The sequence below is a fragment of the Lissotriton vulgaris genome, chromosome 3_2 (assembly GCF_964263255.1).
Source record: "Lissotriton vulgaris chromosome 3_2, aLisVul1.2, whole genome shotgun sequence".
NCBI classification, from domain to species: Eukaryota; Metazoa; Chordata; class Amphibia; order Caudata; family Salamandridae; genus Lissotriton; species Lissotriton vulgaris.
The window spans coordinates 161626149-161646823 of record NC_141690.1 but is presented as its reverse complement, the minus strand read 5'-3'; the positions used below and the strand labels follow the sequence as shown (position 1 = coordinate 161646823).

Here is a 20675-nt window from a genome sequence, read left to right as displayed (position 1 = left end):
AGCGGCAGTTTTGGTGGGTTATCGCCATACAGGAATTTCATTGTAAATCGCGAAGTGGGGTTAACAGCAGTTTTTGCATGAGAACGCCCATCTTGCATCTCACTTTTGTTAAGTCCGCTAACATAGGTGGCAATCTTAAAAATTCATGTTTATGCCGGAAAAGTAAACACAAGGAGATGATGGACGGATTACTTAAACTTTTCAGACACTCAACCCCAGTCACTGATCTGGGTTGAATCCATCATCATTCTTCAGCTCACTTCGCCACCTCAGTACAGACCCAGCTATATGCAAATCAGTCTTGACCCTGTGCCTCGTGGGAACAGTCCAGCCCGAACTGCCAATCCAGGTATTCCCTGAACCGTAAACAAGCATCCTGGGACCAGTTTCTGGGTAACACCCTTCATCAGCCAGGCTAGCTTGAATCCAGTGGCAAAGAGATGCCGGAACAGTGCCACTATCTGCAATTAGCAGCAACTTGTAAATACGCCGATAAAACTAAAGCTGCCGTAACATCAAAAAATTGACGCTACGGCGCATTAAGTTCTTGTACATATGCCCCGAAGTATCATCACTGTCTCATTTACTGTTCAACATTTAAGCACACCACATCACTGTTTCTTGACTAGTACCTGGTGCACATCAAAATATACCTTGATTGCACACAAAGCCACTTCCACTTGGAAAGATGGCCTGAGAATCCAGCAAACATTACCTCATACCTCATGTGTTTCTCTGGTTCTTAAAAGGAATCAGAACCAAAACTATGAATCTGGTTAATTGATATTTTGATCCCTACTAACAATCGTTTGAGTAGTTTGCAGGTCTTGGTACTCATTTTAAATCTCCCCAAATATAAGTGCTCTGGGGATACTCTTCAAAGCTGAACTCCCTTCTGGTTCCCCAATCAACAAAAGTTCTGATTTAACCTCCCACACTCAAACCAACCCCCAAGTTGAGCTGGACAGAGATATCCTCATGGCATGCTTCGAATGTGAACCCCTCTTTTCATCTGGCATTAAGTGTAATAGGAACCCTTTTAAATCAGTACTAATAACCCTTTGTGCTCAAAAGCAAACATACCACTCTATTCATACCACATAAGGTCATTGGCGGGAGTGAAGAGTGCTTTTTGAGTGAGTCTGGCTGCATACAAACATTATTCGTTCATGGAAATATTATATTTTCATTTCCTCATTATAAAGCATTTTATAAGAAGCTACAATATTAACGCAAAATAGAAAAACCAGAACATCGCCTAACATTCATTGGACTGTGAAACGAAGACCCTTTGGTAGGGTAGTTCTTGCTTTATATTTTTACCTTTGTTTTGCTTGTCATGTGATTCAGTGAGGAACCGTGTGATGCGATCAGAAGGAATAGCAAAGGAAATTCCAGCTGTAACTTTCAAAGTGTTTATTCCAATTACTTCTCCATCCTAAAGCAAAGAATCAACCAATATTCATTGTTAGCAACACATTCTCTATTGGCATCATTACATTCATAGGGATTTGAATAAAAGACAGTGTGCCAAATTTTTCTATTGGAACTTTTTTGAGGTCAAAACATTTCATAGTCGCACTTGAACTTATACCTTCAAACTAGAGCCCTGCTCCTGTAGCTGAGCTGCGGCACAGGTAGCTGAAGGCAACCCTTGAAGCAGCATTGAAGTTGCCACTCAACACCCTTTTTTAGGTCTCGGCTAGAAACACGCGAAGAGCGTTCTCGCCAGAGAACTATAGTCGGCGTCTCAGCCGAACAGAACGACGAGGGGAGACATCGTTGGGCGCGTGCACTTCTGCCGACAGCATGGCAGACAAAACCGGATCGCACCTCGTGGAATGCAGGGGGAGCCTGCAGAGGGGCGCGCGGCGCTGATAAAAGCACTGCTGTCTGTAATCCATTTGTAGCTTCTGGTTCTTCTACCTGTCATTTATAATGAGTTGCGGGTCAGTGGGCCACAAACATGAGTGGGGTGATATTACAGTTGAGGTCTTTGACTAGCAAGGAGATTTACAACCCTTCACTTGTGCATACCTGCCAACTCACACTGTGCCACAGTGCAACACACAATATCACCTCCCTTCACCCGGTGAGGAGCCAATATCACACAGTGGCAATAAAAACTAGCTGAAAAAGGCCTAAGGCTTGGGGTTATGGTCGCTTTAACTTTTCTACAATTCGCATTTGGTTATAAGTTTCAGTGAATCCAATGCTTGCCATCCATACCTATTGTCAGTTGTAGCTCTTGCTTCCTAGTACTACATGCAGATCTAAGGGGATATATATATTATATTATGAGACTTGTATACTCTCTTTTTTAGTTTTTTCCACCAACGCTTCTGGGGTTTGTGGTAAGTATTTAAAAGCTTTTATTGACGAGATAGGATTTTTGTATTCAAATTAACGTAATAAAGGGACTCCACAACCGTGAGCATTAACGTTTCGTCGAAACTCACAGGTGGTAAATGTTCTGTCTAAATAAAACTGCCGCAACTAAGTTCATCATGGGCAGCAAATAATTTTGTTTTGAAAGAAATATTGGGGAATTACGGTCCTCTTCCCACTTCTGCACTAGCTGTTAGGCACCCCCCTATCTAACTATCTATCAATCTACCTATCAAAATATAGATATATAAATGTGTGTACTTAAACCTCGACCTACCACTGACCCCTTGATATCACTTTCCTTAACCCTTAAACTGCATTTTCTAAATCACATACATATTGAAACAAAAAGCTCTTAAAAAGGACTCTGTGTACTTAATGGCCATGTAAGACTTGTGTTGTAATCGCCATCATGTAAAATGCAGCGGTGTAAAAGTTACATACCCCGTGGGGCCAGTGTCAGTTTCTCCTGTGTGTTGCCATTTCTTGCTTTCCCCGTATGCTGCCACTTCTCATTTTTACATTGTGAGGTCAGGACTGGCTTTTCCTGTGTGGTACCTACTTGTAGAGGCTTTCCCTGTGCCCTGTCATCGATAGCTTTTGCAGTGTGGTTCCGGCCCTGTGTGCGGTGATGTTTATTGCCGTCCCATGAGGTGCCAGTTCCCGCCTTGACATGTGGTGCCAGTGGTAGCTATATCTCAACGTGGTGCACATGGCTGCTGTCCCCTGAGCTGCCTGTGGCTCTGTCCCCCTGTGCTTCCAGTGAGTCTGTCCCCGTGTGGTGCCAGTGGTTCTCTCCCTCTGTAGTTCCAGTTCTAGCCTTCTTGTGTTATGCCAGTGGTTGCTGTCCCCCCGTGGTGGCAGAGATAACTTTATCGTGTGATGCCAGTTGTGGCTGCCTGCAACATAAATACATTCCACATAAACTCAAAACACACCTATTCCCTAAAGACTGATATCTGGCCCTTCAACTTCACTGACCTACTCATCATCGTAACCCTTAGCGCTGTGATATCCCCTAGGATAAATATTGTGCTCTATTAATAAATAAATAAATAATACCGCTCAGTGTCACATAATTACCTGCCACATAATTACATTGCAATCAATGCAACATGCAGTCCACATAATACCAACCAGTGCCACACAATTACACGCCACATAATTACACTCTACTAAATGCAACATAAATACATTCCACATAATACCACTCTGTGCCACATAATTACACGCCACATCATTGCATTCTACTCAATGCAACATAAATACACTCCAAAAAATACCACTCAGTGCCACATAATTACACGTCATATATTACACTCTACTGAATGCAACATACACTCCACATAATACCACTCAGTGCCACATAATTACACTCTGCTCAATGCAACATAAATACACTCAACATAATACCTCTCAGTGCCACATAATAACATGCCACATAATTACACTCTACTCAATGCTATATACATACACTCCACATAATACCACTCAGTACCACATAATTACACACAATGTAATTACACTCTACTCAATGCAACTTAAATACCCTCCACATACTACCACTCAGTACCACATAATCACACACCACACTTACACTCTATTCAATGCAACATAAATACACCCCACATACCACTCAGTACCACATATTTACAAGCCACATAATTACACTCTACTCAATGCTACATAAATACTCTCCATATAATACCAGTCGGTGCCACATAATTACACGCCACATATGTACACTCTACTCAATGCAAAAGAAATACACTCAACATAATACCACTCAATACCACATAATTACATGTCACATAATTACACTATTTTATTTTTTTTGTATGTTCTTATATAGCGCTCGACTACCCGGAGGCATCTTGGCGCTTGCCTTGGGAACCCGTCCTGGCTCTTTCCCTGTGAGATAGCCCCTAATGGGCATCCCCAAGGTGAAAGCCAGGCATCCCGCCGCGGGGTGCCGTTGTAGAGATTAAGCAAGCTTAATGCCCAGAGTTGCAGAGTGTGAACCCATGATTAGGTCAGGCACCGAAGCGAGAATTATCGAGTCTGTGGACATTTGAGCTCAAGACCCTGCCGCGTCGGGAATTGAACCTGGTCCCGGGTCTGACCTCTGCTTCAGGATCTGCCTGCTCTAACCAGTGAGCCACACTATATTCAATGCAACATAAATACAGTCCACATAATACCACTGTGCCACATAATTACATGCCATACCATTACACTCTACTCAATGTAACATAAGACACTTCACAAAATACCACTCAGTATGACATAGTTACACGGCACATAATTACACTCTACTCAATGAAACATAAATACACTCCACATAATACCACTCAGTGCCACATAATTGCACTCTAATTAATGCAACATATATACACTCCACATAAATGCACTCTATGCCACATATCACCAATCAACTTAAATGCACTTCACACCATGACACAATTTCACTAAGCATAATTTCACTCAGCACCACAGTTCCAGGCCACACAATTCAACTCCACACATTTCCAATACACACCACATAATTACACACCAAACAACATATTTCAACTTCACTTCTCCACAATGTACCTCTAATCCACACCATATAGTGGCACCAGCTGAGCACCAAACATCACTCACCACCACCATTCTGCATCAGCGAACCACCTAAGCATCACGTCAGTCTGCCTTTGGAATCTGGCATCTGTTGATTCTCCCCTAGTGTCCGTCCGCTGCTCATGTTCTAATTAAATTACTGTTTTACAACCTTCACTCTCCCATTATTTATGTCTTGCTTCCCCATAATAAAATAAAAAATGACAACAAACAAGCATGACAACAGGCAGGAAGAAGTTGCCAGCAGTGCAAGTACAAAAAAACTAGTAGACATTTTTATGTTAAAATCTTTTTTTAATCGGGTTGTTCAGTTGTATATAATGTTGTCTTGGTTTGTATAGAGGTAGCAAAAATGCTTAACACTTTTTGTTATAACTTTTCAACATGATGCACAGCAGCCACAATGCTCTACAACATAGCCAAAAGTTCTGGCTAAACACATAAGGTCTAGAGGCGAGACCTATTGGCTATGCCAATACTTGTTATTATTTGCCGTGAGCCTTTAAAGAAATTCGAATGCTGCATTTAAGGTATTTACACCATGGGCATGGGATTCATTCCTTTCTTTTACATATAAGGAATGTTTTTGTCTTGCCGACTTACTTAACAGGATGCAGTATGTGACTGTGGGCACTATGTGGTGTGTTCTTTATCAGGCACCCACACTGTTAAACTTATGGGCCAAGTTGAGTGTTTCCTTAGGAACTGCAGTATAAATACACACATAGCTATTACTGCACATTTTTAGAAAGGCATTTTCCACTCATGGGTGGGAGCCTGCCAGCTCGGGTACCTCGGATTCCTGCGTGTGCACTGTTTGACAGTACCGCTAGCCAATGCCCTTCACGGACTGGAAATAGACATGGCAAATACTTCACATACTTTTCCTTTTTCCTTTTGTGAGAGGGCTCACATACCATATTGGTTATGGTCAGCACGTACGGTTTTACCAGTTCGGAATTACTCATTTGATTTTCTGGCCTTCTTTTGGTTGAACTTATATGCATTCATATATCTCTTCAGGCCACGATGACTGATACATGTTATCATTGTACCAGAATCCCATGATCAGATGAACATGTGTTTCTCTTTGGCTCATGCTTTTGCTTGGCCACATTGATAGTGGAGATTGACAGTTCTCACGTGTCTTGTAGGTTACTACCTGCTTGTTCAGTCCCAAGGAAGCCCCAATAAAAATCATTGAGTGGTCGAAACGTCGATTGTTTGGTCCTAACCATTCATTCATTGCTACACTTATTGAAATCTTGAACGTATACTTGTCTTGATTCTAATGAAAATATGTACTAAAGGTTGGGTCTTATGTATATATTGTCTGTACATTGTGTAACATATTGGTTCCCTATTTGTCACTTGCTCTGCATCGTCAATAGGAGCGCCTTCCTATGTTGGAACTGTCTGATTTTCAACATGATGCACAGCAACCACAATGCTCTACAACATAGCCAAAAGTTCTGGCTAAACACATAAAGTCTAGAGGCGAGACCTATTGGCTATGCAAATACTTATTATTGTTTGTCGTAAACCTTTAAAGAAATTTGAATGCTGCATTTAAGGTATTTACACCATGGGCATGTGAGTCATTCCTTTCTTATACATATAAGGAATGTTTTTGTCTTGCCATGGTCTCGTTCTGTCCTCATTTACTCCTTTCCTAATTTTTTTCTCCTTTTATCTTCCCATTGGTCTTTTTCTCACTACCTCACTTTTCTTTCTATACATGCATGCCCTAATTTCTCCATTTGCTTCCTCCCTGCTTTACTTGCTACTTTCTCCCTCCCTGTCTTACGCCATCCTCTCTCTCACTTTCTTTTAATTCTCTCTGCCTTCTTACTTGCTCTTCTCACTCCCACCCTTTCTCCCATTTCCCCCTCCCTCCATATCTCACGTCATCCTATCCCCTTACTTCTACTTGCCTCATCGTTCCTTTAATTCTCAACTCTCCCAAGCATAAAACACAGGGGCATATTTACAAGCAAGTGGCAGAGCGCGGGTTAACTCCAAAATTGCTAACGCCTTTACTTTAGAAACGCAGGGATCCGCAGTATTCACAATATTACTGCTCACCCCGCGATTCTCCCTGTGCTGGCGCTAAATTAAGCTGTGGCGAAAGGGGCTTGTAAATATTCCTCACCCTTTCTTATTTTCCCTTCTCTCCATAAAATGCCTTAATATCTCCTCATTCTCCTGGCCTTCTTTCATCTGCTCTACACCTTCCTCCTGTGCTACATCCTCTTTCCCTCTACATCAGCCTTCCTACTCTCACCTTCGTCTTGCATCCTTCTGTCTCCATGCCGTTCCTCCTCTTTTCACTCTCGTATTTTCCACCTCCCCAGCGCACTTTAACTTCATGTTCTCTCTCCCTTAGTTTCATCCCTATTTCTCCCATCCATTTTCATTCTACTCTTTGCTTCTTTCCTCTTGCCTCTCTTGTCCTTGTAATCTTCCTTACTATCTCCCTCAATGGCTTCTGTTTTCCTTTCACTGTCCCTTCCATTCTTCTCGCCATGTTTTCTTCTGTTTTTGTATTCTCTTCTGTTTGGTAGTTTGGGAGTTTCCTAAATCTAACGTTTCCTCCCCTCGTTCCACAGCTGGGGTTTATCGTGATACTGTGCCCTGCAGACCACTGTTTGGGACTTCCCATAAACATGTCCTTGCGGTTTTCTGTAGATGAAGGCAGGCAAAGCCCTCATAAGAATCAGATAAAGCGTGGGACTCGAGCCAAGGCGAAGTGTGGTTTCTCTCAGCAGTGAGTCATGCAGGGTCTGCTGCAGGGCAGCAGTGGCTGAGCACTTGTTGTGACTTCAGCTGAGGGTGTTTGAGTTATCTGATACAACCAGACTGCACCCTCTTTCTCTCTGAGAGGTCATGGCTTGGACAGCTACACCGCTGCCAAGTTTTCAGTTTGCTTATGTATGATATTTCCTTGGTTGCAGTTTGAATATGAGTGAGATTCTACTGCCAAATGTGTGACACTGCGAGTGATACTTTCTTGCAAGTGAAAATCAAAAGATGAAGACCCTGTAAACACAAAAATATCAGAAATGGCCTCCTTTTCAACTAGACTCTATCTGTGTGTGATCTCTGTACTTCTGAAATTGCAGCTGCTCCGCTACTAAAGTGGATTTTAAGACAGCTCTCATGGTTAAAGCTGTGGTATCTGAAACCCCTGCCACAATTGATGGCATTGGCATTGATTGAGGCTCTCCACTGGTGTGGCGCTCGATAAGCAAGCTTCTTGGGTGGAACAGGGGTGGCAGAGATCTGTGCATGTCTGTCTTTCAGTGTCGGTTCTCCTCATTGCCTAGCTCCTGGTACAGACATAGATTCTAGCATTCTTCCAAACGACTTCTTTTCAGCAGCCAACTGTAGGAACTAGTAACATGTTTTGTTGACCCTAAATATTACATGCCCACCTGAACAGGGCTCTTCCTCAGGCCTGGAAAGCAGTGTGGTATTCATTTTATTCCGCAGTCCTTCTAACGACCACCCTCCTCTTAAAGTCGTATCTGTACAGCTCGATGTATCTTACAGATCCGCTGTATCTGAGAAATGAAAGCAGCCCTATTGTGTGGGCTAAACAATCATCTGTTCACTTGAATGAGTTGGACCGAATATATGAGGAAATAAGACCCGAAGCGTACTATATGCTGGAACGGGTACTGTTTACACTCCCCACCCCCAAGCACATAGCATGCATGCAAATAAGTACACACCACACAGATTTTGTTGTGGGGAAACTGCTGCAGGTTTATTACATACAACGTTATGTAATATGGTGGGTTATCTTACGGGCGATCCAAGGGCAGGCAACCATCTGATGAGCCGAGCAGCACTGGGGCGAACCCCATCTGTGCTGCCCCTTTTGGTGATCCTCCTCCCGGATTACGTGACACCTAGTCCCTTATTACTCACGCCCCTTTCTGGGCGAGGCGTAGCAAGGCAAGCCCCCGGTTGTTCAGGCCCACCACCACCCGAAGGACTAACCTGGCGCCGACACGGTTTCCAGGAACCTCCCATGAGGCACCTGGGCTTTGGCTTTGGCACCCCTATGTGCAGTGCAGAGATACTCTTCTGTACCCATTTTCTTCCAGATCGCCCTGTAGCTCCACCACAGCTCTGGCAGTGGCCACAGTCGCCGACAGAGCCCCCACCAAAGCAGCTCATTTTTCACCTGCAACTTCTCATTTACAGGCCTCCTGCCAATCTAAGGGAAGGGATCCCTCCCTACTGGTGATAGATGAACCCCATCTAAATCCTAATAGCCCTTGACGTTAGCCAGGATCCGCTAGTGTCTCATGAAACCAAAAGCCCTTCTGGCCTGTGAACTTGTGCCAAGAACTAATTCTCATATGGGAAAGTTCCACTGCTTCACATGACTCTGCCCCGTGCCAGCTCTGGGCAGGGCGTATTCAGACACTATGGCTCATATAGCCCCCTAAATTTGCTGATCTCACCTACCTGCCGTCCATCTTGAACCGCGTGTCCTGCACACCTGTGCCCCACATCTAAGGGACAGCAGCCCACTTGTTAGCTGACCACTCCCACACCCGCCTGCCTACTTTAGGCTATTAGGGCGAGAAGGATAATACTTTAGCATTTGCACAGTCCTTTTGCTTTCTAAATCATGACGCACCTGAGTGTCCATAACTAGAAGTATGTGACAATGAGCAAAGGGGGGCCCTCCTGCCCTTGCCCGGCATCCCTTAATCTTTATGGGGATCCCCAGCTCAGCTCCCTCTATCGTGAAACCCCCTAGGCATACCGGCTCCGAGAATGTCTGATTTTATACAGTGCCCACTGACGGTCATATGGAGCCTAACATTAAGGATTGACTAAGTCCTACTTACGCCCACCCTAGCATATTCAAGAATATGGGGGCGGAGGGCATCACCTGCCCACACTGGGAAGCCCCAGGGGTGGAAAATAACCTGTACCGCTGAATTAAAATTTTTGTTGAACACTGGACGTGCCAAATGCTCTATTACATAGTCTTTTGTGCTTGACACCTTGTTTCCCCATCCTGGGACGGCAGCACCTTAAACAATCAGCTTGGTGTGCTACCACAAACCGTAGTGGTCAGGAGAACCTTCAAAATCACCCAATTTCCACCTGGGTGTACCTCAGAATGAGACTGGCTTCACACAGCTGTAAGGCCGTAGAGACACATCTTAAACCTATTTACTGGTTGTTGCAACTTCACTTGGCACTTTTCTGGTTGCAACTCAGTGTTTTTGTGACGCGCGCGTGCCCCCAGGGTACGATGTCGCTGAATAGCCGGTATATGTTACCCACTTGCTGATACTGTGTATTCACTAACTGCCCTACTTGGATTGAAGGAATGATGAATGGTACCCAAGGACTTTGGACATAATCCTCCACTCAGTTTGACCCCAAAACTTTTTACAACCCAAGTAGTACCCATGCCCTTCTAGGTACATCATCCTAGGTGTTGACTATCAACATATTTCAGACACCGGTCGCAGAAGATGCCCCTTACAGTCTCGGTTCAAGCCAATGGAAGGATCACCCAGGGGGGCAGACAAGTGTGAGGGAACCAGAGGGAAACCTTATGTGCAACTACCTCTGTTTCCCGAATATTGGGAATGCCAAATGGTCTAAAATACCCTGTCGCCATATGGCTGTAACTCAGTGTGTACCAAACTTTTTGCACACCAGCACACCTGTTAGCCTACAACTACCACCACCCGCCTGCTGCCCTGGCTAAAGCGCGGGTGAATTACTTAATTGCGACCTGTAACCTGCCCTTGTTTGCAGAGGGCACTTTTTCGCTGCCTCGACCAGACGTGGCAAGACGTGCCCCACTCCCACACAACTAAAATTAAACTTAGTCCATCAGGGGTCAAGGCATTGCCTTCACAGCCCTCTCTTTGCGTTGTAATTGCCAAGGGTAAGTGTAAAATTGTACTGTCTCCCCCAATGGGCTAGTTGACTGGCTGACTCCCCGGCGGGGACCTGGTAGTGGTATGTAACCTTTATATCCTTGCCGCATAGCAACAATCCTACCGCAAAATTGACATCGTGCGTGAGCGTCCGCTGATCACACTGGTCAATCCCTAAATTATTTCAACTCATAATGCTGTGCATATGAATAAAACTATGCACTGGCTTCTGAAAATTTCACATGTTAGTCAATGTGAAACATTTTGGATTTGTCCATCGAATTAAGCCAGGACCCGCCCTGGGAAAGTCTTGCCCTCCCAAACTTCTGCTACTAAACCAGGGGGCCGACAAGGCAGTGGGAGCAGGAGTTTGGGGCGGTAGTTTTTAGGAATGGGGTCGTTTTTAGGGCTCAGGGCAGGGGGTTGTGGTTGTTTTAGGGCACAAGGGTTGGGGTTGTTTTAGGACCTTTAGGGGGTTGGGGTTGTTTTTAGGGCTTGGGGGAGCTGGATTGGTCTTAGGGCTCGGGGTTGTTTTTAGGTCTCGGGAGGTCAGGAATATTTTTAGGGCTCAGTGGGGGGTCAATGTTTTAGGGCACAGAGGGTTGGGTTGTTTTTGGAGCTCAGGGGGTGGGGGTTGTTTCAAGAGGTCGGGGCAGTTTATTTTTAGGGTCAGGGGGGTTTGGGTTGTTTTTAAGGCTCAGGGGGCTGGGTTTTAGGGCTCAGGGTAGGGAGAAGGGATATTTTTCAGGGATGGGGCAGTTTTAGGGCTCAAGGATGGGTCTGGCAGTCGGGGTAGTTTTTAGTAACTGGACCAGGATTGAGGTTTCAGGGTGGGACGGGCTGGGGAGTGATCTTTACCATTGATATCGCTTTACATATGATGCCTTTACAACTAAATTGCGAGGTAAAGGCATGTTTGGTAAAAACATGAGTGGTAAAGGAATGCGTGGTTAAGGTGAATTCGTTATTGGGGCCGCGTAGTAGAGGCATGCGTGGTTTAGCCATGCATGCTTCTGTCATACAACAGTGTAAAGCACTAAATAAAAATTACAATCAAACTCCCCAGACAAACTCTGGATCTAGTCATTTGGTTGTAACTGATCTTGCTACCAGTCATCTTTAAGTGAAAAAAAAATCTTTCTGCTTTACTCATCCTTTTGATGCTTTATTTGTGACTGATACTGAGAGTACCACAAAACATTTTTTGGAAAAAAGGGCTCTCGGAGTCTACTTTACGTGTCTGATGTTTAAATCATATTAAAAACTGGTGGTCAATATCTTCCTATCACTTATTGACTCTCCCGCATATGCAACTACTTCTGGTGTGATTACTGCAGATTCAAATCCGGACTGGGCCATCTCAGCCTTTCAGCTTTCGAAGACGTATGTCCCAGAAGCATTACATTGAATGAAATGTTATTTTGCCAGCATTTGTAAAGTATCTTGTATCATACCATTTGGTAATAGTAACAAATGTTATTTACACTGCTTGAAATGGCAATAATTGAGGTATTCTGTGGTATACAAAGAAACAGAGTATTACTGTAGTACCAGTATAGCAGTGTTCGGATACTGACTTTGTCCTATTGAATAAATTGTGCGTTCCTGGGAACGCCACTTCATTTCCCACGCCTAGCTCATTTACCTGCTTAAATTGATAGTGCTAAGTGCAAAATTCTGGCACTATAACTGAACATTTACATTTACCGAAAGGGTGACAGAGGTGAGGATACTGTGAGTGACAATGGTAGAAATCAGCATGCACAGCTCCCAGGACTGGCCATTCTGCCACCTGCCACTCTGGCACTTTCCCAGCGGGCTGTAAATTATGGAGGCTGCTATTAGAGAACGATGGGCTATTACCAACCAACCATACTCCCGCTCTAACTGTGACGTCCTGGGGCTTCTTTGAACAGTTTTACCGGGGATACTTTTGGTTTACAGTCCAGCTCTGCTCCTAGGACAAGGGCCCTTCTAAGTGCACACTTCGAAAGAGTGCCAGGAATCCCACTTGACAATTCTTACATGTTTAGAAAGGACAACACAAGCACTTCACCACTGGTTAGCCGGAGTAAAGTGTGCAGAGTCCTATGGCCAACAAAAACCAGTTGAGCAAAACAACGCAAAAATATGGGAGGACACCATGCTAAAGCGTTGATCATTTCCAAAACCACCTCAAATGGATGATGACTTACTATTTCAGAAATTCACAAAACATTTCCAGTTTACATCTAGTAACTAGCGCCAGTAAGTGCTTTCCAGGAGCAATCCTGGAAAATATTAATTCCTTTGTCCTATTCAATATACAATCTCAAGCAAGCATTAGTTAGTGCTTTCCAGGAGTAATCGTGGAAAATGTTGTTAATTCCTTTTTCCTATTGATTATACAATCACTAGCATTGCCAAAGTAAATATATCTCACTACATCAAATCCAGACCTATTTACTTTACCAGTTTCTTATGTAATAAGACAACTGCATAGTGGCTCAAAAGCAGGTGAACCATTTCTGAATATTGCTTGTGGCTTTCACTGAATATGGTTTTAGTTCTGTACACAAATATCTGTAATAGTTTGCTTCCTGGCTCGGTAGAATATCTGTACTTATTCAGCCTGACTACATAAAACTATATTTACTTGCATACTTCTTTTTTTTTTGTTTCAAAAGATTTTTATTGAACTTTTTCAAAGGTAAATGAACAGAGGAGGGAGAAACAGCAAAAGAATACAAAAAGGTGCATATCGAAGAGTCAAAACCTGTTACAGAGGAACCGGGATAGTAGGTTAACATAGGAAATCATGAACATTTAATAAAACTAAGGCGGGTCGCATCAAATCAGAGCAGTATAAACGTCATGCACCCATAAATCATTGTAAAAAAAAGTAATCTGGTACCAGTAGGTAATTAAGTGAGAAGCGATGTATACAGAGGATCAGCACACGTAGAGTACTTTCACCCATTTGAAAACTGCAACACAGCATCAAGATTGAAATACACGACCAGCTGTTGAATGATAAAGGGTGCAGGATGAGGGTTATGCAGCGATTGGAAAGATGTTTCATCTAATATTCCTGGGTCTCTGATGGGTATCTTCAGAAGCAGTTCACAACAGCTGTATGCAGGAACTAAGGGACCTATTGGAATGTTTGGCAATAGATGAATGGAGAAGCCGAGTATCCTTCAGGAGCAGTTGACAACAGCCGATTATAGAAGCTACACATCCTAATGGAGGGTGGTCATTGGTAGCCTTAGAATTTCCCTCAGATGCACTGGTCGTTCACTGCCAGCGCTATTTTGTCATTGCTATGGTGCACTAGTATTTGTTTACCACAGCTGGCTCTAGTGCTGGTATGAGTCTACAGCAGAGATGACCACTTGAGCGGCTGATGATCCGCTGCTTTTCACCAGGGTGACTGCATGTTTGCATACAGTTCAATTATTTGTCAGTTTCTTTAGAAAGTGTCCTTTTTCCCTGATAGTAAGCTGTCTCAAGCCTACTCCTGGGACCACATATCATGGAATCTGGATGTTCACATATTGCTGAACTTTTTTCACAGCTTCGATGTTGTGTTAGGTGATGAAGATTTGTTGAGTGCCCTATCACCCAAAAGGGTATCCTGGCACTGAGAAAATGAGAGTCTAGAGAAACCTGGGGCCAAGTGGGACTACTTGAAAAACCACATCTTCAGCTTCTTGAAGAATTTAGGTAGTTAGGCAGGGGGTCTTATAGTAGTGGCAGGTTGTTCCATGCTTTAGAAGCAATGAAGGATAAGGTACAACCACCGGATCTGGTTTTCCTGGAGGGGATGCGTGGCTAAAGTTTGTGTGTGCTCCCCTAAGAGTTTGTTGCTGGTACGAGTTCTGTTGGCAACCACTGGATTGTGCTGGCAGTATCGGTGAACTGAAGACCGATCCCTAAGCCCTGATGAAATTGCCAAAAGCGAGTGGCAATAAAACATATCAGCCCTTCTAACTGAAATGGTCTAAAACATGCTGTTCTTTTAACCTGAATGTGATCACTGCAATCAATAAAGTCTGTATAACTGCAAACGAGTCACAACTCATTTTAGCTTGGAGAAGCATTTTTTTCTTTTGTCAGCACAGGGGTGATTGGTTGAAGAATGACACAAGCATCGGCACTGCATTCTTTTTCTTTTTTTCAGTTCTCTTCTCACCTTGTACAAAACCTGGGCACAATCTTTTTCTTTCTTTACGGTCGTGAAAGTTACCAATGATGATATTGTGAGCAAACTGGTGAGTACAAACCAGCAGCTCCTTTGGTCATGCTTATGTGAGGTACTTTCTGACCTTTCACACCTTTTTTTCTGGGTTTGTTCATGAGATGAGATGATATCTGGTGAATTGACAAACTTTTTAGAATTTGAATACTTGGAACTGGGCATGCCTGACATTCTGGCGAAGCCAGGTTTCTCGTAGAGATGGATTCAGACTGCCCCCCGTACTCTGAAAATGCAGAATGTTCCTCCATAATCAGGTAATTTGTTGTATGGTCTAGTGCTGGTAGCGTCTGGTAATAATAATAATAATAATAATAATAATAATAATAATCTTTATTTAGATATAAAACATATCTTTAAAAGAATTTACAAATTCGCAACCTAACCAAAGATTAAGATAAAAACTTCTAAAAAATAACAACACAGTATAGGTATAAAAACACAATCCAATACAGTCTTATAAAGAACATGGATTTTGTCTCATAGTATGTTTTAAAACCACAAAAATTGAGGCAGGGCTCCAGCTTGCATTCGGTAACCAGATTATGTCTAACATTGCTAAAAATAATGTCAGTTATTATTCATTTCGATGAGAGAAAAATTGAAGATTAAGCACTTTAACATGGTCTCCTTAAGTTAAAGGTGTGATATGCTTGCTGAACACATTTTGTAAATTTTATGTTTAGCACAGTGTTTTCCGGGTTTATAGCTGCCTTGATGGCTTGCCTGCAGGTCCGAACGCCCAGCCTATTCCACTCTGGTTTTAGTCCGGACCTACGTTCTGTATTAAGAGCTGGGCAAAGGCAACTTACGTGCAACATGGTTTCCGCTGTTTTCCCACACCCTCTACATGAGAGATCTACCGATGTACGTCGCCATGATGGTAAGTCCTGCAAGAAACGCCTGTCACCCAGTCTGATGGCTATGAAGCCACGTTTCAAGTGTAGGGGGTATGTGCTGGCCAAATAACTGACTGGGGCTGGGTGTCTGTAGGAATTTATCGTGGCCCAAGCATGACTATGTTTCAGAAAAAGTGCTTTATCAGTGAGGCAAGAAGTCATTCTCACACATTTTTTATGGCTTTTTTAAAAGCTGTCTGGCCAGGGTTTAAGGCCCACAAATCGCTTGCTGACATTTGCTTAATAGCAACTTGCTAGCAATATCAACCTTAGTCGATAGGGCAGTTGCAACCTCAAGATTAGTTCATTGCTGCTTTGTCGACTTCAAAGCAGCATTTGATAGAGTCCCCAGGGAGGCCCTATGGGCCAAACAAAAGATGTGGGGGATTCCAGAGATACTACTAGAGGGAATAATTAAGCTTCACACTAGGACGTGGGTGCGGGTGAAGTTGGGGACCGGCACACATCTCTCACGCAAAATATTGACAACCAGAGGAGTGAAGCAGGGATGTGTGTTGGCCCCTCTTCTCTTCAACCGATTTGTAGCAGATCTGTCGGCGGCCCTAGATGACACCAATAATCACTCTCTAAAGGTGGGTGGCATGATTCTAAGTAATCTTTTATATGCCGATGACTTGGCTCTCTTCAGTCTAACCAGGGTAGGGTTACAAAGACTCCTCGACAAATTGTTTGATTGCACCATCAATAACCAACTCGAGGTTAACCTGCAGAAAACAAAAGTAGTCACATTTGGCAAGAAACGATACACAGGGGGCGGTTGGTCATTCAACATTGTCAGCCTAGAAATTGGCCAGTCCTATAAATACTTAGGCGTCCACCGGGACTCAAAATGTGGCTACAAAAAACAGCGTGGAGAGATCGGAGCCAAAGCAGTGACCCTAATGGTATCACTGGGCAAACTTTCAAAAGATCTTTCTGGTCCAACCCTAGCTCCCCTCTTGGAGGTAATGAGAGCAAAGGTTGGCCCCACTTTATCCTATGGCATTGAGATTTTCTGTGGTAAAATGAATACAACCTTGAACCAACAGACAACCAAAATTTATAAAAGGGTGCTCCGGCTGCCAAAGACAGCCTCCGCAGCACAGATTAGGTTGGAGATGGGGCTGATTAATTATGAGGCCTCAGCCACCGGGGCATATCTTAACTTGTGTTACAAGTTAAGACAAGCTGAGCCAGGAACTTTAGAATCTTTAGTCTGGCAAGAAATCAGCAAGATTAATCCGGGGGGTTTGTACGGACTACTTTTCACAGACGCTATTAAGCAAATGTCAGCAAGCGATTTGTGAGCCTTAACCCTGGCCAGACAGCTTTTAAAAAAGCCATTAAAAAAAATGGTAGCGCCTGGTCTTTTTTGGTACCTCCTCAACCATGACCAGGGAAATAATTATCATTTTAAAAAATGTACCTGTTCCAGCGCTACCAGCCACCTCGGTACTCCTCTTCTATCCTGATGGTGTTCCCAGCAGTGCCTAGGACACCAGCACAGGCTCCCCGCCCAATCCTGGTGCTGCTCTCAATAGCATGAGACCAGCACCAGGATTGGTCTAAGATGGCTGGCCAAACCGTCATGTGTACTTACAGTGTGTACTACTACTCCCCCTGCTCCTGTCATGGCCCGGCCAGACTTGACTGGCTCTAGAGGGAAATGTAAAATGATAATAAAAACAATTTCTAATCATTTTATGTTTTGCGTTGCCCTCAGCTGGCTCTCAGCAGGGGCGATGATACTCTGCCAAAGCAGAGGATTCACCGCTACTATTGGCTATTTCCTCCATGAAATAAAATAAGTATACAACGTTATTTGAAACATATGTGTATGTCTGTTGAATCTGTGCCATTGGTTTGTATGAGGTTTGTAATGGTGGAGTCCATGCAGATGTGGTTGCAAGCTTTGCTCTTTCTTAAACAGTAGGTATGTACTAGGATCACCTATACTCAGCTTCCTCTGAACGTTTGCCTTCAGTGAGGTTGTGTCCGGACATGTGCAGTGGCTGGAAGCAAATTAGAGGAGGATTATATGAGCATATTTTTCATTGTCTCAACCCTGCTGTATGCCTATAAAAGGTTATAAAATACTTCTCTTTACTTGAGCCGGTGTTCGATAAAATAAGACAGCCAGACTACTTGTTATTCAGTGCTAGTCTGCCTGTATTTCACCAGGGTGACTGCATGTTTGTATACAGTTCAATTATTTGTCAGTTTCTATAGAAAGTGTCCTTTTTCCCTGATAGTAAGCTGTCTCAAGCCTACTCCTGGGACCACATATCATGGAATCTGGATGTTCACATATTGCTGAACTTTTTTCACAGCTTCGATGTTGTGTTAGGTGATGAAGATTTGTTGAGTGCCCTATCACCCAAAAGGGTATCCTGGCACTGAGCAAATGAGAGTCTAGAGAAACCTGGGGCCAAGTGGGACTACTTGAAAAACCACATCTTCAGCTTCTTGAAGAATTTAGGTAGTTAGGCAGCGGGTCTTATAGTAGTGGCAGGTTGTTCCATGCTTTAGAAGCAATGAAGGATAAGGTACAACCACCGGATCTGGTTTTCCGTATGCATGGGATTTGTGCAAGCAGGAATCCGGACGTGGGGAGGTGTCTAGAAGATTTGTGAAAGCAGATGCGATAGTTGAGGTATGCAGGGCCAGTGTTATGCAGTGCCTTCAAAGTGTGGGTTGGGAGTTTGAATTGTTTTTATTTGTATAAGAGGTGCCAGTGGAGCTACATCAGGTGTAGTTGATATGAGTGCAGTTTGGGAGGTTGAGAGTGATTCTTGACCCAATGTAGGTGTTTTTCCTGGTACTGGGATTCAGCTTACCACTGCTTCCTAGTGAGTTATTATTTCTGTTATTACAATGACATTTATACAGGGTGTCCGTATATTTTGGCTCAATTCATTGGTAACTTTAAACTGCAATCAGATATCCTGTTGGGCTTTAGTGGACAGCATTCTGCATGTACTGTAACTTAATAGACCACCATATAACTAATTGACAACATATTCTTTCTGCCTAACACTCTGTCGCAGTCGGATTTCATTATCACATTAAAATTTCAAGCAATCTTCACAAAACAGCATTCCATTCCCTCTCCTTTACTGATGATTTTGGCAGATAACATGAAGAGATTACCACGGTCTTTATTGACTCAGAGTTCCAGTAAATCGGTCATTTTTAAAGCTGTCTTTGGTTGCTGTCCCAGATTCAATGCACTTTAGTTGATTAAAAACAGATCAGACATTTGTTTGTGATAGTGATTCATCTGAACAGTCTGCGGGGTGCATCCATTTTATTGTTACAGTTTAGTGAACTTATCATTTTAGACTGTATCTCAGGTTCCTTTGGTGTTGCATGTTCTAATGAGAGTTTAATCGGTCAATGCAAGTTCTGTCACAATAACACTCATTATTACAGTGCTGAGAAGCCAAAAATGTATTTGAATAATTTTTCTCCAGCAGCACATTGATACATGCAGATTTATATTGAGGTTAACGATATCTGCTGGCATAATTTGTATTTCCAGTATATTTCCTCTGGTCTACTGTTAGTCGCCATTTTGCACATAGTATTGACTTCCAGCCGATGCTCGTACCGGTTGTTAAAGGTCCACAACTAGAGTTGTATACAAGCCTTTAATATGGGGAGAGGAGAGGCCCTTTAACAGCTGGTATAGACTGAGGAAGAAGGGTTACAAGGCTCTTAGAACATTCAACCCACTGAGGGTCGGTTTTTCTAAATTAAAAACGATTTAAAAAGACAAAAGTAGGAATGTTGCAGCAGAAAGCCTAAATGAGCCATGATTGGCCCTGAGCCATTCCGTTGCCTTCAGTAGAACTGATGCTTAATTTGAGCTGATGGTTTCTGGTGCTCGGCACCAGCACTTAATTGTCAATATTGGCACTTAAGACAGCTGCCACTTGGTGGCGCTGTTTGTGTAATTTAGAGATGAGCAGAACAACAGTTGTTTACTAATTCAATATCCATTAAAAACAACTTATACTTGCCTCTCAAGCTAACTTGGGCCTCAAGAGTCTGAATTGGCACACTTGAAGCAGTGTGGTGGTCTATAGTTGTGTATGTACTGTCATTGGCAGCGCTGGCAGTGGCAATGGGTGGTGCAAGCTGCCATGGGCTCCTGACAGGGGCCCAGCACTTATTTTGTTTACAAATAAGGCACTGAGTTGATCTCTCAAGATTCAAATCTTCTAAACATACATGTATAGCCAGATTACCAGATAGTTACTTTATGACTAACATCAGCTATACAGTGCAGCAGGATCTGAATGAACATAAATATGGTGCTATATTGTTTCAAAACTATTTGTTGAGTGCTGATAAACATAAAAGGTTCATGGAGCTTAGCAGAGATAAGAAATGAAGCCTAGTAATGGGTAGAGTCCAACAGACATAACAATCAAAATTTATTTTTGGGGGAGAAAGAAAGATATTCTGAAACTAATCTTGAAGAGGAAGTTAGTTCTCAAAATTAGAGGGCAGCACAAAAAGGACAATGCGCGAAATCCAGCTGGGAAAACTGCGGGGATGTGATAGTTATTGCACAACTGGGAATTCTGTTGCCAGTGCAAATGTGTG

At 43.3% G+C, this 20675-nt stretch overlaps 1 protein-coding gene across 1 annotated transcript in view; it reads right to left on the bottom strand.

Annotated features, from left to right (window-relative positions):
• The window catches only part of HTRA3 (HtrA serine peptidase 3), a 241653-nt gene that overhangs the window by 40604 nt on the left and 180374 nt on the right, over nt 1-20675 (bottom strand). Inside the window, exon 6 of the mRNA XM_086964137.1 lies at nt 1324-1438. Within this exon, the coding sequence (XP_086820263.1) occupies nt 1324-1438 (115 nt within the window). The remainder of the gene's footprint in view (nt 1-1323; nt 1439-20675) is intronic.